At 38.2% G+C, this 24,214-nt stretch overlaps 2 protein-coding genes across 3 annotated transcripts; both read right to left on the bottom strand.

Moving 5' to 3' along the window:
* Positions 1-225: 225 nt before the first annotated feature.
* On the bottom strand, positions 226-6,581 carry LOC107644562 (disease resistance protein RPS6-like). The gene is made up of 8 exons (XM_021103051.2): positions 5,978-6,581; positions 4,537-5,662; positions 4,082-4,366; positions 3,204-3,986; positions 2,414-3,017; positions 2,099-2,239; positions 1,695-1,832; positions 226-1,376 (listed from the first exon to the last, which is right to left on the bottom strand). Exons 1-8 carry the CDS (start codon positions 6,469-6,471, stop codon positions 460-462), a joined length of 4,488 nt encoding a protein of 1,495 aa, XP_020958710.1. The 5' UTR covers positions 6,472-6,581; the 3' UTR covers positions 226-459.
* Positions 6,582-6,870: 289 nt separating this feature from the next.
* On the bottom strand, positions 6,871-16,800 carry LOC107644564 (mediator of RNA polymerase II transcription subunit 33B). 2 transcript variants are annotated; one of them, XM_088486496.1, is made up of 11 exons: positions 15,858-16,800; positions 13,923-14,242; positions 13,716-13,807; positions 12,962-13,322; positions 11,976-12,186; positions 11,150-11,264; positions 10,824-10,985; positions 10,597-10,648; positions 9,982-10,539; positions 8,448-8,654; positions 6,871-8,226 (listed from the first exon to the last, which is right to left on the bottom strand). In XM_088486496.1, the coding sequence occupies exons 1-11, from the start codon at positions 16,610-16,612 to the stop codon at positions 7,106-7,108; spliced, it is 3,954 nt and encodes a 1,317-aa protein (XP_088342622.1). In that variant the 5' UTR covers positions 16,613-16,800; the 3' UTR covers positions 6,871-7,105. The 2 variants fall into 2 exon arrangements, with proteins under 2 accessions (XP_088342622.1, XP_088342621.1); XM_088486495.1 differs by having other exon boundaries at positions 9,982-10,648.
* Between the last annotated feature and the right edge of the window lie 7,414 nt (positions 16,801-24,214).

Raw genomic sequence — 24,214 nt, 5'->3', positions numbered from 1 at the left:
CCCTACAGACAATACTAAGATTTTGCACTAAAATATGCCTTTGGTAACGTTATAATTAGTTTCCATAATCTCCCTAGCGGGAAGGGAAGCCTTGAAGCAACAAAATGGCAGTTTCTACTGTTGGCAAGTTGGTTAAACAAGGTGTTGAGTTGGTTGACAATTGTAAGTCAATGCAGCAGAGGTGCAGTGCAGTTAGTGCAGCTGTTTTATAAGATTTTACAATGATGAAGAGCAACCTCTATATGGTAATTACATTGTTCTCTATAGCAGAATATCCTTAATTTCTGAGATTCAATGCACTGATTTAGATAGTCTCCAAAGAAGACAACAATCTGTGATCCATGCAGCAGTCAGCAAGGATTGTGAAATTATTATCCTAAAGGCTTGACACTATCTAAAGGAAAACATATGATATAGTGGACTTAATAGAAATTAAAATTTTTGTCATGCACTTGTTGCTTAAGGACAAAACCAAACTCCTCTTGGTAATCTTGTACAGCTGACTTTACAACAATCTTTTTTAAATTTTTCTCCAAAATCTGACCATTCAGCTTTGATTTTTTCCTGGTTTTCCTTTGCCAAGTCATGCTCATGTTGCAAACGTGGTACTTTCTCATTCATCACATCCATTTGAGCTTTGAGTGCCTTTCCTTCCACATAGACATCTCTCTTTCTCTTTCGAGTCGTGTTCTGTTCTTTTCGAGAAGCCATGATGTTAGCATTAGTAGTTCTGATTTGCTTTTCTAGCTCCTCTTTCATTTCCTCCAAACGTGCCAACTTTTGCCGCAGTTCTTTTTCTGACGCCACCGTATCATTGAACTGATTCTTGTTATTTTCAAGGTCAGATTTTAAGTTATCAGCCCTCAACAGCTCTGAAGCAGTGGACTCAACTTTCATATTTGCTTCAATGTAGCTACTACTACAATGTGCAAACACAGTTGAAGCTTCAGATATCAATGCTCTCATTGCACCTGATAAACCATCATTAGCAGACAAACTGGAGAGATAATCTAAGCTGGTTTTCATGATGCTGCAATGTTGAGCATCCAAGAACACTGAAGCATCATTATTATTGGTGATGAAGTCTAGTGCTATTTTCAGTGCTTCCATGGTCTCTTCATTTGGAGAAAATGGAATGACATTGGTCTCAGCATCAAGAGAAGCATAGAATCCTTCCATTTCTAGATCATCAGCATCATCATCTGTCGTCGTTGGCAGCACAGTGCAACATGTTTTGTGATGAAATTCTTCTCTAATAGCCATTCCACTTAATGAAGAGGGAAATAATGGAGCTTGAAGGTTTTGTGTCTCAGCCAAAAATGGGGATTGAGAATATTCTGCCAGTATATTAGCAGGGTGATCCAGCACTGCTTGGGCTAATACACAAAATACAAGACGAAAAAGGTAAAGCGAAGTCAAATAATTTATTTTAAAAAATTCAATGCATTTAAATAGAATATTTTACTTATTAAGAGTTAGGAGTTTATATACTTGTTTGATGAATGACATTATCAATCAGAGTAATAGGAGCTTGTCAACTCTTACCAACTTCTTAATACAGTTTTTTTTTTTTTTTTTCAATTAAGACATGAGCAGCAGGAAAGAAAATATAGTCATAGTTGAGGAGTGTAAAGTGCAAACCAACTTTGGCCAAGTGAAGAACAGAAATTATGTACAAGTCAAAGGAAAGAAACCTGTCTCTTCATCTCTAATGTTGTAGCGTGTGGATGTTAATTGCATTAAATTTGATCTCAGGTGAGAGTCCAAAGGTTCTTGCCAACATTGGCGCAGGGATAACTCCTTGCTATACATCCATAAATCATCATTACTTTCTGCAGGGATTCAAGCTTTATGAAATGCCCAAATATATAAACTACACGTAAGACAAAGTTTAGGAAGAATAATCAAGAGTCAATTAACTCTTCACTTTCTCTCTTTACAAATCTCTTTATTAGAAATTAGTTATATGAACATCTTAAAAATAAAAATGGATGTCAACACATGAGCACACAATCAAGACCATAAAAAGAGCAAAAGATAGAGAGGGATTGAGATGTCTTGGTTTTGAATGTTTAAAATAAAAATTTCAACTGTTTACCCCTATCATTAGCAGTATCATTACTTGCTAAGCTTAACAATGTTGAACCTGAACCATTATCCCTTTCTGAAGATGCATGACAAGGCAGGTCAATGTAGTCTAAGCCCAACCTTAGTGTACATAAATCATCAACACATGGGCCTATAATGCAAAGCACATGAATAGTCACAGTTTATATATGCTACAAGCAGAATAAACCTGGTTGAGTAAGAAAATGACAAAATTGATCAAGCACCTTGCCTATGCCGGAAATGACAAAATGGACCCATGAAAATGAAAATGAACTCATAAATGAAATGGATCAATGTAAATTACCTTGCACACTGGAATTTGGTTCCCTGCTCACATGATCATTCAATGAAAAACTCATTCCTAAAGGAAGATCCAATGAAAGCCTCCTTTCATGTGATGCCATATACTTCTGTTGTTGCATATTTACCTGAAAATTTCCCATGATCAACTCTTCTTTATGCAACAGAGGATCAATAAATTGAATATTCGCCATGCTACTTCTATCTTTGTGAAAATAGATTCCAAGTTTCTTGATAGCTGGTCCCCTTTGGCCACAAGACTTAATTGTACACACAACATGATTCCATTCATTTTCTAAAATCACTTCATTCACTTTGGACTTCATCAATTTTGGATCAGTAATAAATATATGATCCACTAATTGATTGGATGTCTCCACTGATTCAAGATGTTCCGCTTGACCTCTGCTGCTGTTGATGATAAACTCCGGACAAATGTGTGTACGCGAAAAATCAACTGCAGGTCCAACAAGAACACATAAAGAGATTTCAGGAAGCTTGTTGTGAAACCAGAAAGAAATTGAATCATTGTTGCTACTATGCTCCACCCACTTTGGAATGCTACTACTTGGAAGAACAAAATCCTTGGCTCCATCCTCATGCAATTCCTGTTGGTCAAATACATTTCATACTTTTAACAATATGTACTGCTTTAGTTCCAAAGAAGTTTTCGTTTGAAACAAATTGATTACTAGAATTACTAGTCTGTACAATAGATAGTTATTTGAAACTGGAGATAATATTAAGAATATCAATTTTAAATGATCAAGTCCAATACATAGGGATAGAGGAACCTTGTTAAGTAACATGTTTTTGCTGGGGTAAGTCAAGGATATGCAGTTTCTTGCAGAGAAATACTTTATGTTTGGTGGAATCCCTTTAATTTCTCGAAGTTCTCTGCAGCCATTCAAACTAAGTGACCTCAAGGAGCAAAGTTCTTTGAGGCTTTCATCAAGAACTGTGAAATTATGCTCTGACAGGTCTAAATCTTCCACATTGCGAAACCAGGTAAGATAAGTTGTAAAAGATTCATGGAGCAAATCTGGTAGTTTGCAGGCAGAATGTTTTGCCTCCAAAGGTGCCATTGGACTCCCTTGTTCTTCTTCAACATCTACTTCAGACCTCTCAGAAGTCACTTTCTCTTCATCTGGAGACATGACAATTGGGGAACTTAGTGCTGGTGGGGAACTTGCTCCATGTTTTATCATACTTGAATGGCTAATCAAACAAAACCTTTTAATAGCAGATGGCAATTCTTTTATCAGAGTACCATCCGAATAAATTGTTAGTATATTCTTTAATTTCCCTAACATTTTTGGAAAATGTTCAAGACTAGAGCACCCTGAAAGACAGAGATGTACAAGATTGGTCAACTTGATAGATGGAAATCTCTTAAGCCTCCTGCAACCTTGAGCACTCAATATGCTAAGTCTATCTAAGAATACAATTGATTCGTGAATTTTAATTAAATTCAAGCACATATTCAATGATAGGTTTACTAAATTTGGGACTCCGGATATATCAGGTATCTCTTCTACATTAGAATGATCAAGATTTATGACCGTCAAGCTCATGTACTGCAACAAAAAAAAAAGGATGTCAAATAATGAAAAACCTTAAAGATTTTTATTGTCATATGTAAAGGTTTTGGATGAAAGAATTTTAGACTTGCCTTTTGCTTTTCAAGAAACCTAACTGACTGTATACTCTTGCCGGATAATTGGAATATGACAAGTCCCTCCGGATGAAAATCAAGTGGTAAACAAGGTGAAGGATATTCCTCCCAATTCAACACTCTTAAACAATTTGGAAGATACTTGGGACCTTGGGAAAAATAAGTATGCCTAATAAATAGTGTTTTGAGATTTCTCATTTTCTTGAAAGCCTCTCCATCCCATCTTATTACTTTTTCAAACTTGGGAAAATCCATATGTATCATTTCAATTTTGTCAGATCCCTGTTAACAGAAAACAACATTACATGTATAAATTATATGTGTTTAAGGACTTTATTACAAACATTTAGAAAAATATAAGATCCTACTAATTCTATCCAAAGAAGTCAGAGAGCTGAAAATTTTAAAGGGATAATAAGAGCACTTAACTAAACCATTCATACTTATCTTACCATATTCATTTCAAAAACTTGAACTATATCTTCGAGGAGCCATAATCGACTACGCTTCCCAGGCTTTTTTGGTGATTCTTGACGCACAATTTCTCTACCCATGTCTTGAATGAGGGCATGCAAGATTATTCCACGATATGCATCCATTTTTATTAGTGATTTTTCAACCAACACTTTAAGTCCATATTCCAAGGTGTCGACATTATGATGAGCACAAAGTATCCTTTTGACATCTTTCAATTCACATCCATTGAAACAACAAGCAATATCAAGAAAAATTTCCTTCTCAAATTCCTCCAATCCATCAAAGCTTACCTTAAGCACATTTTGTATCTTTTTATTGGGAATTCTTCTGTATTGATCTAATGCAGATTTCCACTGTTCTATACTTTTGCCCAGAAAGTTGGATCCCATAACTTCCAAAGCCAATGGTAGGCCAGAAGCATAAGTTACCACACTGCTCAAGATGTCTAAGTAACTTGGATCAACTTTGTTAATTTTTAAAGCTTTGAAACTGAGCAATTCTAGAGAATCTTCATCAGTCAACTTATCTAACTCATATGTTATTCTATCCTCATACCTTGATAGCAAACTTGTGTCCCGAGTTGTGATGATAACTCTACTACCAGGACTAAACCAATCAAGATTTCCAGCTAGAGCATCTAATTGCTCTTGTTGGTCAATGTCATCTAGAATCAAAAGAATTTTCTTTCGTTGGAGTTTTTGCTTTAACATTGATATTCCTTCTCTAACACTCATCAATGCAACTTTATTTTCTCCAACTAGTTCAAACAGAAGGGTCTTCTGCAGATGTTTTAATCCATATTTATTTGAATTCTCTCTTGTATTTTCATGGAAACACATATTTTCAAAACATAAAACTGCAAAATGATTGACAAGCCAATTATACACTGCCACAGCCAGTGTTGTTTTACCTATTCCACCAATTCCATGAATCCCGAGCACGCAAACTCCATCACTAGACCCAACATTCAAAAGGGAAATTACATTTTCCACTTGGGAATCCAATCCAACTGGGTGATCTACAATAGGTAAAGTGGCACGTTTAATCTCTATTGATACATGTCCAACAATCTTGGCAACAAACTTGTGCTCATATCCATCCCTGCCCAATAAGAATACTTGTGTGTGAAGTCATACATACACTAATGCAATATGACCATGTTTATGATAAAGTAATTAAGGATATTATTTTTTTTGTTAAGATATAAATTTAGTTGTTAATTAGATTCATATATAGATTGTTCACCGAGTATCATTAGTTTTGTTTTATCCTCATGTTATTAAATAATCCGTCCTTGTAATAGCCCATCATCTTTAAAAAATAGACACTTTTGCAATCCTTTTCCCAGGATTCATACATAGTTTGTTTTGAATTATCTCTTAAAAAGGATAGCAGAGAAGTTAAGAAGGCGGGTACCCGTGTTTGAAATGATAACCAGACAAGTCTGCTATTTTCTCCAAAGCCATTTTCCATCTCTTAAGCCTCTCCACATTATTAGCCTCATGCACAGCCAATGCTTCTCCATAAGTCCCTGTCTGCTTCCGCACATGAGAAGGATCCACGTCATAGAAAACAGGAATAATCAACCTGCCCTTTCCCTTAACACACTCAAGAATCTTGACAAGTTCATCCAAACAAAATGAAGAAGAAGCATAATTCTTAGAGAGCACAACGACTGCGGCCCTGGACTGTTCGATTGCAGTGAAAAGAGAGGATGCGATCTCCTTCCCTCTCCCAAGCTCCTCATCATCAATGAAAGTCTTGATTCCCCTATTTGTGAGAGAGTAATAGAGATAGCCAGTGAAGCCAGAACGGGTATCCTCACCTCTGAAGCTGAGAAAAGCATCATAGGTGAACGGAAAAGTAGTAGTGAAAGGAAAGTAGGAGGAGGAGGAGGAGGTGGTTGCCATGATATTACATATTAGCTCGCTACAAACACCAACTACAAGCAAAGGTTTAATCTTGCAACACTTCCTCTATCTTGCCTTTTTTATTTTTATTTTTTTGTTGAAGAAAGATGCCACTAACTTAAACCAATAATTAATGTCTTATCTTTTACATCACGTAAAGGTTACAGATTGTTGGTAGTTACTAGGTAACTAGTATTAGTATTACCAAGAAGTTTCGCTATGTGTTTTCTAACATGGTTGAGTTGACCATCAATTGACTTGCACTGAAGAGACATTAATAGTAATAATAAGAACAGAGAAAAGTAATAGTGTCTCGCTTAGATATAAACTTTAAATAAGGCAGAATGGTAATTAATGGTTAGAACAAATTAAAGAAGTAATCGATAGTTACATCATGACTACCAAGAAAATCTGCTAACAATATATAATGTAATAATTCGTGACTTCGTGTTTAATTGAGAGATGCAAATACAAAACAGTACAAATTCAAGGGGCACTATATATGAGATTTACATGGCTATGTACAAAGTAGCAGCAAGTGTAAAATCAAATACTATAATCCTGAAAGAATTATATCAACATACCCTAACTGCAAAAATAATCATAAGTCTTGGTCAGCAGCGGTGAGCACCAGTTAGAACCTACTTTGGCATATTATTTCAACCACCTCACCCATGGCCCTTGTGCCTTTGATTTCTAAAAGGCGCAGAGCCAAATCTTCTTCGTCGAACTGTCTTAATCCCTTGCTCACTCTCTTCAACACACCCACATCAAGTTCCTCGATCCACAGAGGCGCGCAATTTACAATCAAGCTTATGAACCCGGTCATATAAGCACGCCAGGTCGCATAATCACAGCGCAGTGATACTTTACTGTTCATGGCGTTGGCAAGAAAATCTAAATGGATCCCAAGAATCTTTGGTCGCCGTCTCGATGTGGGCGACGAAGAGTCTATACCCCAAGCAAACATCCCACTTAGCACAGCAAAACATGCCAGTGCATAGCCTCTCAGCATGGCAACCTTTACTCCAGACTCTCCAACTTCCTGCTCAAAATCTTGAGTTGATAAAAACCAGGAAGGGAATGTTTCGGTTAACAAAGATTGAACCAAACCTGAACCACCAGATATCCAAAGAAAGGAAGCCCCCAGAAGTGCGGCATGCTTGACACGTGTCATTGATGCAGCAAGAGAAACATGTCCATATCTCATTCCATGCTTGGTCTTCTTTATCTTCTCCTGTTTACCCTTCAGCAACTCGCCAGTTACTATCTCTCTCACCGAAAGCATTAGAAGAGATAAAATCTCTTCTGTCAAGAATATGACGTCTCTAATAGACCTGTGAACTCTTAAGTAGAGAATCCCAGGGGCAACTGGGGACATCCCGCCATAAATGTGAGAACCAAAGCCATGACCAAGGAGGGCACCAACACCACCATTCTTATAAAGACAGGCAGAATCAAGCCCTAGGGTGGATGCAAAGCAACTCTTTAGGAGCTGAACTACAGCATCCCTACTGTGGTGGAAGACGGTTCTAGAAGCAGAGAAAACAAAAAAGTCACTCCATCGCTTTACCTTCTGAGCCCACAAAGAACCTACAATGGGCATGCATGGCCAGGGGCAACCAGCAGAAAGGGCAATCAACGACGGGCCAATCAACACAAGGATGCGCTCAGTATTTTTGTCCAGTTTATATGTTATGGTAAGGCTTAGAAAAGCTGCCAAGGGCAAAGGAAGTGTAGCTGGAACACTGCCATCTACATGCAATAGATCAAAATATAAAGTCAACAGATTGATTTTAGTAGAGAATAAAAACAAATTTTAGGTGTGCACAAACTCAAGAAAAGTGGATATTTCTAGGATAATCATACATCTCTTTGCTAATTGATAATTCATTCATCATCCATGAACTACTACCGAAGAGAATTACGTGTCAAATTAATTGAGTTCAAGGGGAGTATGTAAAGATCACACTAACCTATAGCAAGGCTTGGGACATCAACACCTGTGGCCGCTAAAATTTTCTTGATCTGTTGGTCCACGGTTGATAAATTTGCTGCAGGGCTAGGCCAATCAGTTCCATTCATAAAAGCCGGCTTCCATAGACCACGTGTAACTTCAGCTGATAAGTAGCTTACAGTTGTAGCCAAAGTTGCCGGAAGAAAATCAGCAAGATCTTTGAGACCTGGGACAAAAAGCAAGTTCATAACAATTATAGAGCTTATATTAACAAACTTAATCAACAAATAAGCATTGCCAACCATGTATATTGCATTTGCAAACGGTTAGGAAATGAGAGTAGCGAACAGAGAAATGGATTTCAATAACTGAATGATATTACAGTAGATTGGTTTAATATATATATACTTCACCTGACTATAACTACTTGTCTACTTCAACTAAATTTAATCACATGCCCTAATAGTAAGTTCTTATATTAAATATTAAAAGAAAGTAATCAAACAAGTTATTCCATGCCAACTCAGAAAGAAGCAGGCTTATTAGAGAAAATAATTATGTGAATACAGGATCAATTTGATGCACAAGCATCCTGCATTATGTAAAGCAGGGGAATTACTACATCTAAATGGTGTAATGTAGAGTTGTAGACTACCTATTGTCAGTGGTTGATTCTAGAGCTTGAACTTGCAACCCTAAAGTCACACAGAAACAACTTAAGCATTGCTTTAAGGCTCCCTTTCAAATAAATTATGTGAATGCTTGAAGAAAAAGGTTTTGGCTCAAGTGTCCTAGATATGGCCAAAAAGATAGTATATTAAAACATGAAAAACAGTGCCCAGTCAACCAAACAAGAGAGAAGCTTATGGTCACAATTGTTACAACACCAACCTAGAATCCTAGAAATTTTAGGCTTAAATATATTAACCATATGATGTGAGGACCTGATTTCTGAAGGTTTCCCTATCAGTTTTGTATCTACACCTACATTGAAGAATATCAATATGGCTGAATATGATAGGAGCCGGAAAAAAAACCCAGATGAACAAGTTCACAAGCCAAAGCAGCTTTAGAGATAAGAATTCAGTTGAGCAAAATCCAAAAGCCAAAGCAACTTTATGAGATAAGAATTCAGTAACATACGACATAATATATGGCCAGCTTCACAAGATATGCTCTCAAAGAAGCATTGCATGTCTTAACACAAAAAAGCATGGTTCCTTAAAGGAGCAATAGTCAATTATTAAATTTATAGTACAAGACCTTTTACAGCCACCACTTCTACACTTTCAGTCACTTTTGACCTCACATCAAATGTGCCTATGATGCAATAAAAAATCATCATCATAACAATAATAATTCATATTATTAATATAACCATCTTTGGATTATATTCAATTCTCCATGCATCATCAATGTGACAGATTCAACCATCTTTGATCCTTTCACAAAACACCCTTACCCCTCAATTCTGCATTCTCACTTGTTAAGGCCTGAATCACTATAATCCTGAAATAGCTCACAATTATACACAATTTAAAAGACATGAATACCTGTAGCCAATTCACGGGGAGAAACTCTTCCATGAGCACAAGCTGTAAGAGCAGCATCAAGAACGAACGGAACTGCTTCAAGAATATCCCATGCCGGCACCTTGAGTTTCATCAAAGCATCATCCAGTGAAGAACTAGATGAATTACTGCTTCCTGAAGTTGAAGGAGTCAACGACTGACCACTTCTATTTATTTTCCTGAACATTATGCTCAGTAGTGAATCAGCAATCTGATAAACAGGCCCTCCAGGAGCAAGAGCAGATCGGGTTGATGCGATACATTCTTGATGTTGTCGATACCAAGTTTTTAATTTTGGAAACGAATCCATAACTATGGGCTCTAGAGAAAGACTAATCATTTTTGAAAATCTCCTGCTGCTTATCTGATCTTTTGGTGATTTCCCAAACTCAGCTAAGCCACAATTCCGAACCAATAGAAGGTACTCAGGACCTAACTTCGATCCAAATGCTGGAGATGCTGCACCCGCCATTACATGTTCAATAGGTGGATGATTGAACCTCCACAACCTTAGTAGTAGAATAAATGCATTAGAGAACACTGCATGACAAGAGTTCTTTTCTCCACTTGCAGAACTCCAGGACACATTAGGAACACATGAGCCAAAAACCTCACATATTGGCATTAGCGCAGCTGCAAGTAGAGGAACCTAAAAGATGGCAAAACTAATACACAGTCAAGAAACAAGCTGAGTGCTTTGTGCAGCAACAATAATGGTTTCCCAAGACTTTTGATATTCCCCTACTTTTCTTAAGTAAAAAAGTTATTGTAGCCTATTTTTCATGCACAAGTCAGAAAACAGAAGCTATTAAATTTGGACATACCGCACCATGGAGGGAGAACATCTGAACACTGTCTACGGATGAAGTTCCTACCAGGAGGACATTCAAAAATGGTGCATGGCTGATCAAATGGCTTTCACTTCCAGAGTAGTTGGGAGGAACTGCAAGTGACAGCAAGTTTATGATGAAAAATATGATGTGCTCCTGCAGACAACACACTCATTGTAATCACATAAAAATAAAGGGAAGGGAACAAAGTGAACAACTATATCAGAGAGAGAGAGAGAAGGGGAAGGGGGGGATGGAAAATTAGTCTATGGCTTGTAAGGCTGTCTAAATCCAGAAAAAAAAATTGGCTTCAGGATTACCTGCACATTCCAACCACGTACTAGTGATGCCCCACAAAGAACAGTAACAGCAGATAACTTCTCTTCATCCGAGCCATTTCTTGCAAGCTCAAATATTTTCTCAATCTCCGCTAAGCTTCCATTAAATCCACGAGCTTAAATTCAGTTGTATTACCACTAGTAAATATACAAGAAAAAGCATCGTGTATGTGTATATGAGTATGTGGGTGTGTGTGCGCTTGCATATGATTTCAGGAAATGGAAAGGTACAACCGAAGGCCAGTTTCATTAGGCAATACCACAGCTGATCAGACCCACTACCACTTTCAAGCATGTGTCCCCATGAGTAAATGCATACTTTAGGTCATTAGGTGTATGTGTCTTAACTAATATCTATAAATCCATCTTTCTTAACCACAAAACAAGTATTTTCCACACGAAATACACCCTTATATCCAGGATTTCTAGGTCTAATTAGGCAAATAGACTAGTAACTACCCTGCACAGGCTGCATCAAGAAAAGGTACAATTTAACAAATTTGGTATTTCTTTTTTCTTTTATATTAGATGCAATATAATTATGATACTTCGGTATTAGTTCAATATTATGTATTTGACTTATCACATTATCATCTTTCTAATATTATTATTTTGGAACTAAATATTTTTTATAAAGTAATTTACTGATGAGACAAAAGAAATACAGAACCACAGGATCAGTCACCTTCCTAATAGCTATATGCCTATATATAGACATGTATCAAAAGACCTCTCTAGTTCCTCTGAATGGGACACAAAGAATCTCTTAGAAAGGGACAAATAATACTGACATGAGGTAGCAGAATACCTGGAAGCAGGAGTTGCCACTAGGACATTAACCAACTGAGGAGTTAGTGGTGATCCCTTCACCAATGATGACCAGCTAGGTAAATGGTTAGGAATGCTGTGAGGTAGTTGATTGTAAGCCGCACTCACATAACCGGGCCAAAAATAAGCTGTAGTATCAATCAGTTTTCTTGCAATACAGGCCTCGACAATCAGATGCCACAAGTTACCAGCTACAAGAAAAAGCAAAAAGTAAGTTTCACACAGGTGGTGAAAATTGGAGGATACAAACATGAAAAGGACTTGTGTAACTACCAGGGACGGATTTACATGTATCGGTAGGCATATGCCCCCATTGATATTTTAGGGTTTATTACAAAATATATAGGAAGTTATATGTTTGACCCTATAGTTTGTTTCATTTTGTTTGTCCACATATTAATTTTATTTTACATTAAGAGAACATTATTTACTAAGATTGAGTTATTATTAAGAAAAAGATACATAATTTAGTTGAATTCATCATAAGGAGATCAATGTAAGAAATTTATTAATGAGTATCCAAAAGTTTTTTTCAACAATTCATAAATAATTTTTTTAGGAAAAGGATAACATTTAATTTACATTCATTAGTGAGTACATGAGACTTGTTAATAATAAAATATTTTTTATCAAATGATTATTGTTCATTTGTTTTCTCATCTTACATTGTATCTATTTTCTTCAACTTCATTTTTTCCCCTACAAGTTAGTTTTTTTGGAACTGTCAAACTACCACATCTAAGGGAAAATGAAAAGAAGGAAACGAAGAAGTACAAACACTGACAGCAAAATTATAAAAGAATCCCACAGAACCAAGATAAAATTCCAACCATTAAATTAATGAAACTGAGAAGGGTCTGGACATATCTCAAGCAAAAGGATACAGAGCAAATTGCAACTATTGTCATGAGTTCCTTAGGTAACAAACACTTTTTACAGATTCAAATTCTGGAAGTAATTACTTACAGTAGTTTGTAGGCAACTCATTCACGTTCATGGATTCCAAGTATCCATTACCAACAGCATGCCCTGATACAAACATAGCAGCTTTGGCAGCAGCCTGATTGGCTACCGAGGTAACAGATTGAGGAGGATTCAGTAAACCCTCATAATTACCCAATAGCTGTAAACAGGTTACCAGTTCCTCACGACGCTCTCCCAAAGCCTGGTTGTCCTTACTTTGATTAGTAGGGCTACGTACAGCTTCTTCCATCAGTTCACCTTCCTCTTCTTCGATGATATTAGCAACCACAAGGGTTGTAATGCATAATAGCATACACAAGCAAGTATCAAGGCGGGGTACTGGACCCTCACTTGGATCCCGCTCCTAAATGAACACCAAAATGACAACAGAATTATATGAATGGATAGATTCCAATTGCATGCAGATTTGCATGGTCAGTGACTGGCATTCAGTCCAGAGCCAGTAAATCAATTAAATTTAAACCTGCCAACCAAACAAACAAAAAAGTAGTATCCAAATGACAAATGACATACTGTCTTGTCTTCCTTCCCTTTTTTTTTGGAAGACCAAATATATCATATGACCCCATCTTAGACATGCCTGAGTTAGTCTAGCATTTCATACACAAACTCCCCATCCACAAAATCATAAAATCATGTTTGTGTATTTCCTTCTACAAATCCCTTTCACCACATAAAGAAATCCCTGCCAACCAGCTAATTTTAGATTATCAACATCCGTAGGATCAGTACTTACTCTTTGAACAAGTCGTAGTGCTGCAATCCATAATCCTAAAAAAGCCTTGTGCCATGCAGTGCCATTAACTGCTTTTAAAGCCTTCACCAGACCTGCAATAAGCAAATACCACTTACTAAGAAATAATTATACTGAAAGAGAGGGAGTCTTATGGATGGAAACTATCTTAAAGCCTAGAAGAGTTCAATAATCATGATTTACTCATACCAGAAAGAACTTGAACAACACTAGTCTCTGCCACATTATCTCCATCCATTGCATCTTCAAGAACAAGATCAATAGGAAGCCAAAGCAAAGACCAAGTGTCATTACAGGATTGAACAGATCCAGCAGCAGCTGCCATGACTGCATTAAGTTCCAATTTACGTGTTGTTTTGAATTCAGGAGACAATAGTTTAAACCCTTTATTAGATTTCAAATCAAAAGGTAAAAGGGAGTCAGGAGTAACATGCTTCATGTTCCTCAAAACTAATGAATTTGCTGCAAGCCTCTGTAGTTGTTGAACAAAAGCCACCCAATGATTTGGCCTACAATACAAACATTAAAGATCAGCGCCCCCTCTCTCTTTTTGCTGTCTAAACCACTAGAAAAAAAGAAGTCTACTAAGCCTCGGTAATCTAGCTCGACCTAATTCACTACTGGAGATAAATCTTTTCCAGTCCTAATTTCACCTTACTTAACAAACAGGAAGCAGAGATGAACAATCTGAATCAACATAAAAGATTAGGTTGGAATACAGGCTTGCTTCAATCTACACCAAGACAAGGCTGAGATCATCAATTACTCACATAGTAATTAAAGATGGACCATTGATCAGTGGCACGAAAATAAATTCATGCATATGGTACAGAGGTATGACAACCAATCAGGATTAAGTGCAGTCATTAGCTGATGACAGAAATTCTCCGTGGCCAAACAACACAACTTACTTATCTTTTTATTCACACATCATTTCGTACCACCAATATTGTCGAGCCATTTAGCATTTCGATTAGATAAGACACATTAATGAACAACTCTAGAATGCAAACCAAGAGATAACAAAACACTAACACACCACCAAAATTTGAGTCATGATTAACACTAGTGCCTCTCTCTGAATGAATATAACAAAATATTTTTCTTCACCTTCCTCTGTGTAAACCCACATTTGAAATCTATTAACCATTTAAACCTTGTATCATCTAGCTCAAGCTTAATTGAGCAGACTCACTATGGGGCAAAGCCATCCTTTTACTAGTTTTGACCTTCCCTAAGGAGAAAGGCATGATCAACCAACTCTTCATATTTCAGTTACAGTGAAAGAAGGCTTCAATCTATATGAAAGCACTCCCTTAAACATGACTCACAACTATAAAACTCCCACAATCCAAGCCAAGTGATAAGAAAGTATGAACAAACCACAAACAACTAAAGTCAACTCTGTTTACTAAAACCACTACTACTCTGACTAAACTTCCCAAAATCATGAAATGAATTCAAAAAACAAGAAGCAAATTTAACGAGTAAATGATCAAATTAGTCCCTGAAAAATCACTCGTTCTCCAAATTGGACCCTGAAAGATTTTTTTAATCAAATTCGTTCTTTAAAGATTTTAAATTAGTCATGTTAGTCCTTCCGTAACTTTGTTTGTTGATGGTGTCAAAATTTGCTAATGTGACACGTTAAGTGACATTCCAACATACACTTAGAGTCTTAATTTACTATTAATATGATTAGTTTATAAAATTAGATCAAATTAAAACCTAATTATGGAGAGAATTTGAGACATTAAAATCCCTCAATGGACACCCCAACACACCTAAAAATCTTAATTGACTATTAACATGATTAGTTTATGAAATTAGATAAAATCAACTCCAAATTGAGGAATTCCAATGTCTCAAATTCTCTCCATAATTAGGTTTTAGTTTGATCTAATTTCATAAATTTATTATGTTAATAGTCAATTAAGACTCTAAGTATATGCTGGAATGTCACTTAATGTGACACCATCAACAAACAAAGTGATAGAAGAACTAATATGAATAATTTAAAATCTTTATAGAACGAATTTGATCAAAAACCAATTTGAATAATATAACTAATATGACTAATTTGACCATTTACTCCAAATTTAACTAAAACTAAAAGCTTCTTACATGTTTCGATGAACCAGCGAAAGTATTCTCGAAGTTACTTTGTCACTCATGAACCTCGCAATTGTCTCAATAGCCATTGCCGTATTCGCCCGCTGCAAACCCTCTTTCTGCTCGGAAAAGTAGCTCCCGCCATCACCACCACCGTCACCACCCAAACCTCCATTATTATTCATCCACCACCTAGGCTTGTGCTCAAGCAACCCTTCATCTTCCAACGACGCCTCCACCAACTGCCACACAACCGTAAAAACGAACCTAACAATAACAACACCGCCAGCGCCGCCATCCTCAGATTCGCTGCAAGTACCGTACACCTTCGACAACTGAAGAACAGCGTCAACGGAATCCATAACGGTACGGTAGTTAGGGGAAGTTATTGTGGAGGAGAGAGAAGAGAAGGCGTGGCGGTTGAGGAGGTCGAGGTAGAGGCGGAAGGCGGAGGGGTGGAGGCGGCGGCAGGGGATGACCGCGGAGGAGAGGAGAGAGAGGACGAGTAGCGGAGGAGCGATATTAACGGAAATAGATTTTTCTAGAAGCTTCCACGTGATAGGCACGTGATTTTCCCAGCAGATGTGGGAAACGAGACGGTAGGCTAGCTCCGGCGAGGGGAGGCGGACGGAGGCGGCGTTGAGGGCGGAGGTGAGCTGAATGGACCATAATAGTGGGTCCGTGTTGTGATGCTGCGCCCACTTGGTAAGCTCCAATACACCCTCCCACACACTGGCACTACCACTACGACCCCCACTCTCCGCCATTACAATTAGATTTTTTTTTTCACACTCTTCAATTCTTTCTTCTCTCTTCTTTCTTATTCTTATTCGTGTTCGAGTTGTGTTCTGAACACACTTACACAAAGAATCATTTACTGCACAGTGCTACTATTTTCTTCTTCCTTTTCTTTTTCCCCCTCTTTTTCTTCTTCTTCTTTTTTATGGTGTTGACTGAAATTTTCGATGTTTGAAGAGTCAACTTTGGGGGCGTGTTCCGTACGACAACCTTCAAACGACGTCGCTCTGTCCGGCCGCTTCACCTCGGATTTTTTTATTTTGTTTCTTTATTTTTTATTATTAATATTTTTTAAAAATAGTCTCCTTTTTAATTTTTATTTTGAGGAAGGAAAATATATTATGGAGTGTGTGTGGATCCGACCGGATTAGATTTGGATTAAATCTCAAACTGATTCGATTTGAATAGGATATTTATGTTTTTCGGGGATTATGTCCGATATGATGAGTACAAAAATAATAGAAATAACTAAAGATATATGAATAATTTTTTTTTCAATGTTTTTAATAACAGCAACAACATTTAAAATTGTCCAACATTCCAATGACAGGAAGCAACAAGTAATAATACAAGTTGTGACATATCAATATTCTAAGAATGTAGCACAAATAAAAAATTAGGCAACGGATTCATTACCTTTTTTTTTTTGACGTGGGAGTAACATTAATTATCATACAAATATTTATAATTTGGCCCTGTTTAATCCTCATAGAAATATTTATAATTTGGCTCTGTTTTTTTTAATTTAATAATTAAATTACCAAACACATTTAATAATTAAAAAAGTTATTTTTTTTATATTTTAACATATTTTCTCTCTTTTTAATCACAATTTCAAATAGGATAAATGTCTCTTTATACCACTATCGTACCACATTTTTCATATTTTTTTGTATTGTTGTACTTTATCTCAATTTCTGCATTGTCGCCGTTCTTACTCATCTAGAATTTTAGAAGATTGCTTTTATTGCCAGAGCTGCCGCACCACGATTCTGCCACAGTTGTCACATATCCAGTCCACCTCTGCATTAAGTTTCGATATCACCGTTATGTTCCTCTGCATCATCACTAACTCCAATTTTGGACTTTCTCCTTCGTTCCTACCCTTACTAATTGCTCCTTTAAGGTTTTATTATGAAAATTATGTGAATTTGGATACTTTTGTTTTGGTAGGATTTTACAGTAAAATAATTTATGTAAATACCAAATAGATAATGCTTGTCAAGTTATGAAGTTAAGTATCTATGAAACAATTTTTTTTATCAGTAAAGATTGATGAATAGTTCAAAAGTGTTCTTTTTAAGTGACAATGGCATAAGATGGTAAGCATTAATGAGAAATGCATTTTATGGCTTTCACTTGTTTGGTGAAACTTCTGCGTTTTATTTTTAGAACATGAGTTTTATCATTCAACAAGAAAGCAAAACAAATAATCATAATCTTTATTTTACTATTCAAATTTTAACTAATTTTTCGCTAAATTTTTACACTACACAATCTACGGTAAATTAGGAATTAGAAAAAAATTGTCACATTATATACTTATCTTGAAAAACTTTCTTATTTTGACATCTAAGTGAAAAATAATATCAGAATGTAGTCTATTTTTGTTGACTATATTTTAGATTTGGTGGAAAGCCAACAAGTTAATTGTGAAAATTTTATTGTATGTTGGCACTAATTCTTTTTGGTGGTGAGATTTTTGCTCGAAAAAAATTTCAAGAGTGACAATGTTAGTTGATACAACTGTTACGAATCCGACCTCATAAGTCGGCATTATGACCATAACTCGTCAAATTTCGTAACACCTCGGCCGTTACACAAGTCAACAAAGATAACGCCCGACCAAACGTCATCATTCATTAGTGACCTAGTAACTGCCTCTCAATTCGGAAGATCAACAAATATGTAACCGACCAATTATACTCCAAATATAAAGGTATGGCATCTTCTCTTTAAAGGGACATATTGAATTCTCAATACTAACTTAAGTTTCGGAGTGCCTTTGCAGGTACACTCTCCCCTTGTTTCTTGTTCACACTCTGCACGATTGGACATCTCCCCAAGCGTAAAGCTAGGACTTTCTCAAGACTCAAAGATCGGCACCGAAGATAACAACTCGGCGCTGACTCCCAAAAGCCGAGCTCCCCTCCAGGTATCCACACAGGAACAAATTGGCGCCCACCGTGGGCCGAGAATATAATCATTTCTTTATATCATCGGCCTCGACGTTCTCGCCTACAGCCACGGCTGAGCAACTTCCACCTATGACATCTGAACTTCTTCAGATGGTGACTGAGTTACGACAAGCCAACCAGCGCATGGCCGAAGAGAACCAAAGAATGGCAAATCAGATTGCTAATCTAAACAATGCTCGAATTGAAAATAACAATGATCGGAAAGAACGAACAGAAGAAGCCGAGCATCAATCAGGGCCGACACATGTCTCCAAACTACTCGGCACGAAGAAGAGCAGCCTGAGCACAATGAGGAAGCTCGGCCAGAAGACGAAGATGACAACCTAGAAAACTCCCCTGGGCCATTCACGGTCAAGGTGATGAATTTTGTGTTACCTAGGAGGTTCACTCTGCCAACCACCCTATCCTCTTATGATGGGCTTGGTGATCCGAAGAAATACATAAAAAAGTTCACCTCCATAATGATAGTAAACGGTGCATCTGATAAAGTTTTATGTCGTTGTTTTCCATCTTACTTAGACGGTCCTGCACTTGATTGGTTTTGTTTTTTGCCTGCAGGTTCTATTTCTCGTTTTCGAGACCTATCAAAGCCCTTCGAGGAGCATTTTGCTGGATCAGCCATCTATCTGCATGACTCCGATTACCTGAACACAATCAAACAAGGCCAGCATGAAAGCCTCAGAGACTACATGACGCGCTTCACAAAGATAGCCATGAGTATACCCGATCTCCACCTCGAGGTAGAACTCCACTTAATAAAAAGCGGACTTCGACCAGGAAAATTCCAGGAGACCATTGCCGTGGCCAAACCTAAAACTATGGCTGAGTTCTGTGAAAAGGCGAAAGGTCAGATTGACATCGAAGAACTCCGACAAGCTCGAAGAACAGAGAAATCGCAATACAGAGACGACGACAAAGCACGAGATAGCAAGAAGAACTTCAAACCAACTCCCCGATATGAATCTTATACTCAGTTCAACACCAAGCGTGACGACATCATCAAGGAGATCTTGAATTCAAAGTTGATCAAGCCATCAAGAAAAGCCAGTAGCTATCCAGATTCAAAAGGCGCAGACAGATCAAAATATTGTTCTTTCCATCAAAAGCACGGACACACTACTGACAAGTGTGTCATCACCAAAGACCTTCTGGAGCGGTTAGCTTGGCATGGTCATCTCGACAAGTATATCGGCGGCCACATACAACGACGCGTACCTCTCACTGGTGACCAAAGCTCAGCAACACAGCATGGCCGAGATAAAGATCGACCGAACACCTCCCGACCAACCAAGACGTATTAATAACTGTATTTCTGGAGGTTTTGCAGGTGGAGGGGCAGCAAGCTCGGCAAGAAAGCGGTCTTACCGAGCTATGCTTTCCATAGAAGCCGATCAACATCAACATCAGATACCTCCACATTTTTCTCAGATAACATTTCAGACATCCGACCTTAACACCAACGTAACAAACATAGATGACCCGGTCGTGATTTCCCTGCAGCTCAAAATCTCCTAGTCAAAAAGGTTTTACTGGACCCTGGGAGCAGTGCCAATGTTCTCTTTTACTCCACATTTCAGAAGATGAAGCTCGGCAACAACATCCTCCAACCTTCCACTGGAGACCTGGTCGGTTTCTCAGGTGAGAGGGTCCCGGTTGTGGGCTTTGTGTGGTTCCAAACCACACTTGGTGAGGTTCCCTTATCAAAGACTTTGGATATTCAATACTTAGTCGTTGACTGTTTTAGTCCTTACAATTTGATACTTGGCCGACCTTTTTTAAATAGGTTCGGCGCTATTGTTTCTACAATTCATCTCTGTGTTAAGTTCCCTTTGCAGGATAACACAATTGCAACTATTCACAGCGATGCCCGAGAGGCCAGAGAATGCTACAACAACAGTTTCAAAAAACCAAATCAAAGTACGCAAGCCCACGTGAACAGTATCAGTAACCAAGCCGAACTACCAGTCCTAGCCGACCTTGATCCCAGGGCAGGAAGCCTAGAAAGACCAACCCCGACCGAAGACCTGCATAAAATCTATTTCACAAATAGCTCGGAAAAGTTCACTTATGTGGGATCCAACTAAGCTCAGAAGAGAAGGCCTTATTCAAAACATTCCTACAACAAAATGCCGACTTGTTTGCTTGAACCCCAACTGACATGCCAGGAATTGACCCATCTGTCATATCCCACAAACTGGCATTAGATCCGTCTATCCATCCTATAGCACAGAAAAAGCAAAACCTCGGCTATGACCGCAAACAAGCTTCTCTGGAAGAAACCAAGAAGTTCATCCATGCCGGCTTCATTCAAGAAATCATGTTCACAACATGGTTGGCAAATGTCATCATGGTGAAAAAACATAACGGTAAATGGCGCATGTGTGTTGATTTCACCGATCTCAACAAAGCATGCCCCAAAGACTCCTATCCCTTACCATCTATTGACTGCCTAGTTGATAATGCCTCTGGTTATGAAAAACTTAGCTTTATGGATGCATACTCTGGCTATAACCAGATCCAAATGCATCCATCCGATCAAAGTAAGACAGTCTTTATTATTGAATATGGAAACTACTGTTATAAAGTCATGCCGTTTGGCCTTAAAAATGCAGGTGCAACATATCAACGCCTAATGGACAAAGTATTCACCCAACAGATTGGCAGGAACATTGAGGTCTACGTTGACGATATGGTCGCCAAAACAAAAATCGGCAATAACCACCTTGATGACCTCGCAGAAATCTTCGGTCAAATCAGAAAGGACAACATGCGGTTAAACCCTGAGAAATGCGCATTTGGCGTACAAAGTGGCAAAATCCTCGGCTTCATACTCAGTAGCCGAGGTATAGAAGCAAATCCAGAAAAGTGCCGAGCTGTCTTGGATATGACAAGCCCCCAAACTATCAAAGAAGTCCAACGGTTGACAAGGAGACTTGCTGCACTTTGTAGATTCTTACCTTGCCTAGCTTCTAAGTCTTTATGTTTCTTCCAAACTTAAAAAGAAAAAAAGAAATAGGCTTTTCAGTGGAGCGATGAATGTGAACAAGCATTCACAACCATCAAGAAAACTCTTTCAAAACCACCAATTTTACAAACCCCCCCCCCCTTCAAGGGGAACCATTATTCTTATATTTATTTGTGGCTAACTGGGCTGTAAGCTCCGTTCTTATTGCAGAAAGGAAAAAATAGCAGTTGCCGATCTATTTCACCAGCAAAACACTACAGAATGCTGAACTTCGCTATCCGAGCATCGAGAAGCTGCCCTTAGCTCTTGTCTTCTCGGCAAGAAGACTACAGCCATACTTCTAGAGTCATGTCATCCATGTTCGGACAGATCAGCCTTTGCGACAAATCCTTCATAAACCAGAGGTGGATGGCCAACAAGTAAAATTGTCGGTCGAACTTTCCGAGTTCGACATCAGATACCAAGGAGGATCATCTGTCAAATCTCAATTCTTGGCTGATTTCATTGCCAAATTCCCAGTCCCAGACATCACCGAAAGTTCCACAGAATGGTCTTTGTATGTAGACGGCTCCTATAACCCACATGGGTGTGGCACCGAAATCATACTCGACAATGGAAATGGCAACATCATTGAGCAATCGCTACACTTTTCCTTCAAGGCGAACAACAACCAGAGTGAGTATGAAGCTCTTATTGCCGGCCTCAAATTAGCCTCCGATCTTAACATAGCCGAGCTTAAGGTATACTGTGATTCCTTGCTCATTGTCCAGTAGGTAAACGAGATGTACCAGGTAAAAGACCCTTTATTATCCAAATACCTTGCAATTGTTCAAACTTTACTTTCAAAATTTCACAAATGTGACATCGAACATATACCTCGGGAGCACAATAGCGGAGCTGACATCCTCTCTAAACTCGCCAGCACCCAACAAATTATTCCTCCTTTCACTGATTTACCTTAGTCAAACCCAGTATAGAATTAACAAAAGTTCTAAGTGTGACGCAGGATGCAGACTGGAGAACACCATACATAAACTATCTTCGGACAGGGATCCTGCCAGGCGAAGTCGAAAACATTCGACACTTTTGCCGACAAGCCTCATTCTTTACAATTTATAACAACTTCCTATATAAACGAGGATTCTCTCGTCCTTTACTAAAATGTATTTGCAGATCAGAAGCCGATCTTGCACTTGCTGCGACACATGAAGGTATCTGTGGTACACACCTTGGAGCCCGAAGCCTGTCTTCAAAGATCTTCTGAGCCAGTTTCTATTGGTCGACGCTGCAACAAGATTGTAAAACAAAGGTCAAAAGCTGTGACAACTGCCAAAAACACAGTCCGATCACACACCTTCCAGCCGAACTCATTCACTGTTCCGAGGTGATTTGGTCGTTCAACCAATGAGGGCTCGATACCCTCGGTCCTTTCCCCTTAGCGGCTGGACAGGTAAAATTTTTAATAGTCGCAATTAATTATTTCTCAAAATGGATCGAGGCACAACCCTTAGCAAAGATCGCCTCACAACAAATGATTTCCTTTGTATGGAAGCATATTATCTGTAGATTCGGCATATCTCGGCACATTATCACCGATAATGGCCGCCAGTTTGTCGATCAAAAATTCATCTCCTTTTTGCAGAACTTAAAGGTCAAACAACATTTCTCATCAATAGAGCACCCACAAACAAATGGGCTAGCAGAGGCCACGAATAAGGTCATCCTCCATGCCTTAAGGAAGAAACTCGACGACACCAAAGAGCTTTGGGCCGAACTCATCCCAGAGATCATATAGGGATATAATACCACCATCCACTCAACAACAAAGGAAACACCTTTCTGACTAGTATACCGCTCTGACGCAATGATACCTGTGGATATCTCTCAAGCCTCACTACGCACTCAAATGGCCGACCACACTATAAAAGATGAAGCTCGGCAATCCGACCTCGACCTCCTAGAAGAAGTTCGATCTTCAACAGCAATCAAACACCGAGCAATGCAACAGCACATAACTCGGCGATACAATCAAAGACTTCACCCAAGGACTTTTCAAGTAAACGACCTTGTGCTCAGAAGAACCGAACAGGCTAGAAAACCATCAAGCCATGGCAAACTAGCAGCTAACTGGAAAGGCCATTACCGAATCATAGAAGTCATCGGCAATGGAGTTGCCGATTACAAACCCTAGATGGTAATACTCTGCCTAATACTTGGAATGTATCATCTTTAAAGTTATATTACAGTCAACAAGTCAGGGACAGGCAAGTACTCTTTTTTCTACTGCCAAGATTTTTTCCAAAAACGGGTTTTGCTTGGAGAGGTTTTAACGAGGCTGGCCTACCTGCACCTTTGTAATCAAAGGTCTCTCAACATACATAAGTTTCCTATCTTCACAACTTCTTTTT

The sequence above is a fragment of the Arachis ipaensis genome, chromosome B5 (assembly GCF_059453495.1).
Source record: "Arachis ipaensis isolate K30076 ecotype BB chromosome B5, ASM5945349v1, whole genome shotgun sequence".
Lineage (NCBI taxonomy): Eukaryota > Viridiplantae > Streptophyta > Magnoliopsida > Fabales > Fabaceae > Arachis > Arachis ipaensis.
This window is presented reverse-complemented; position numbering and strand designations above follow the sequence as displayed.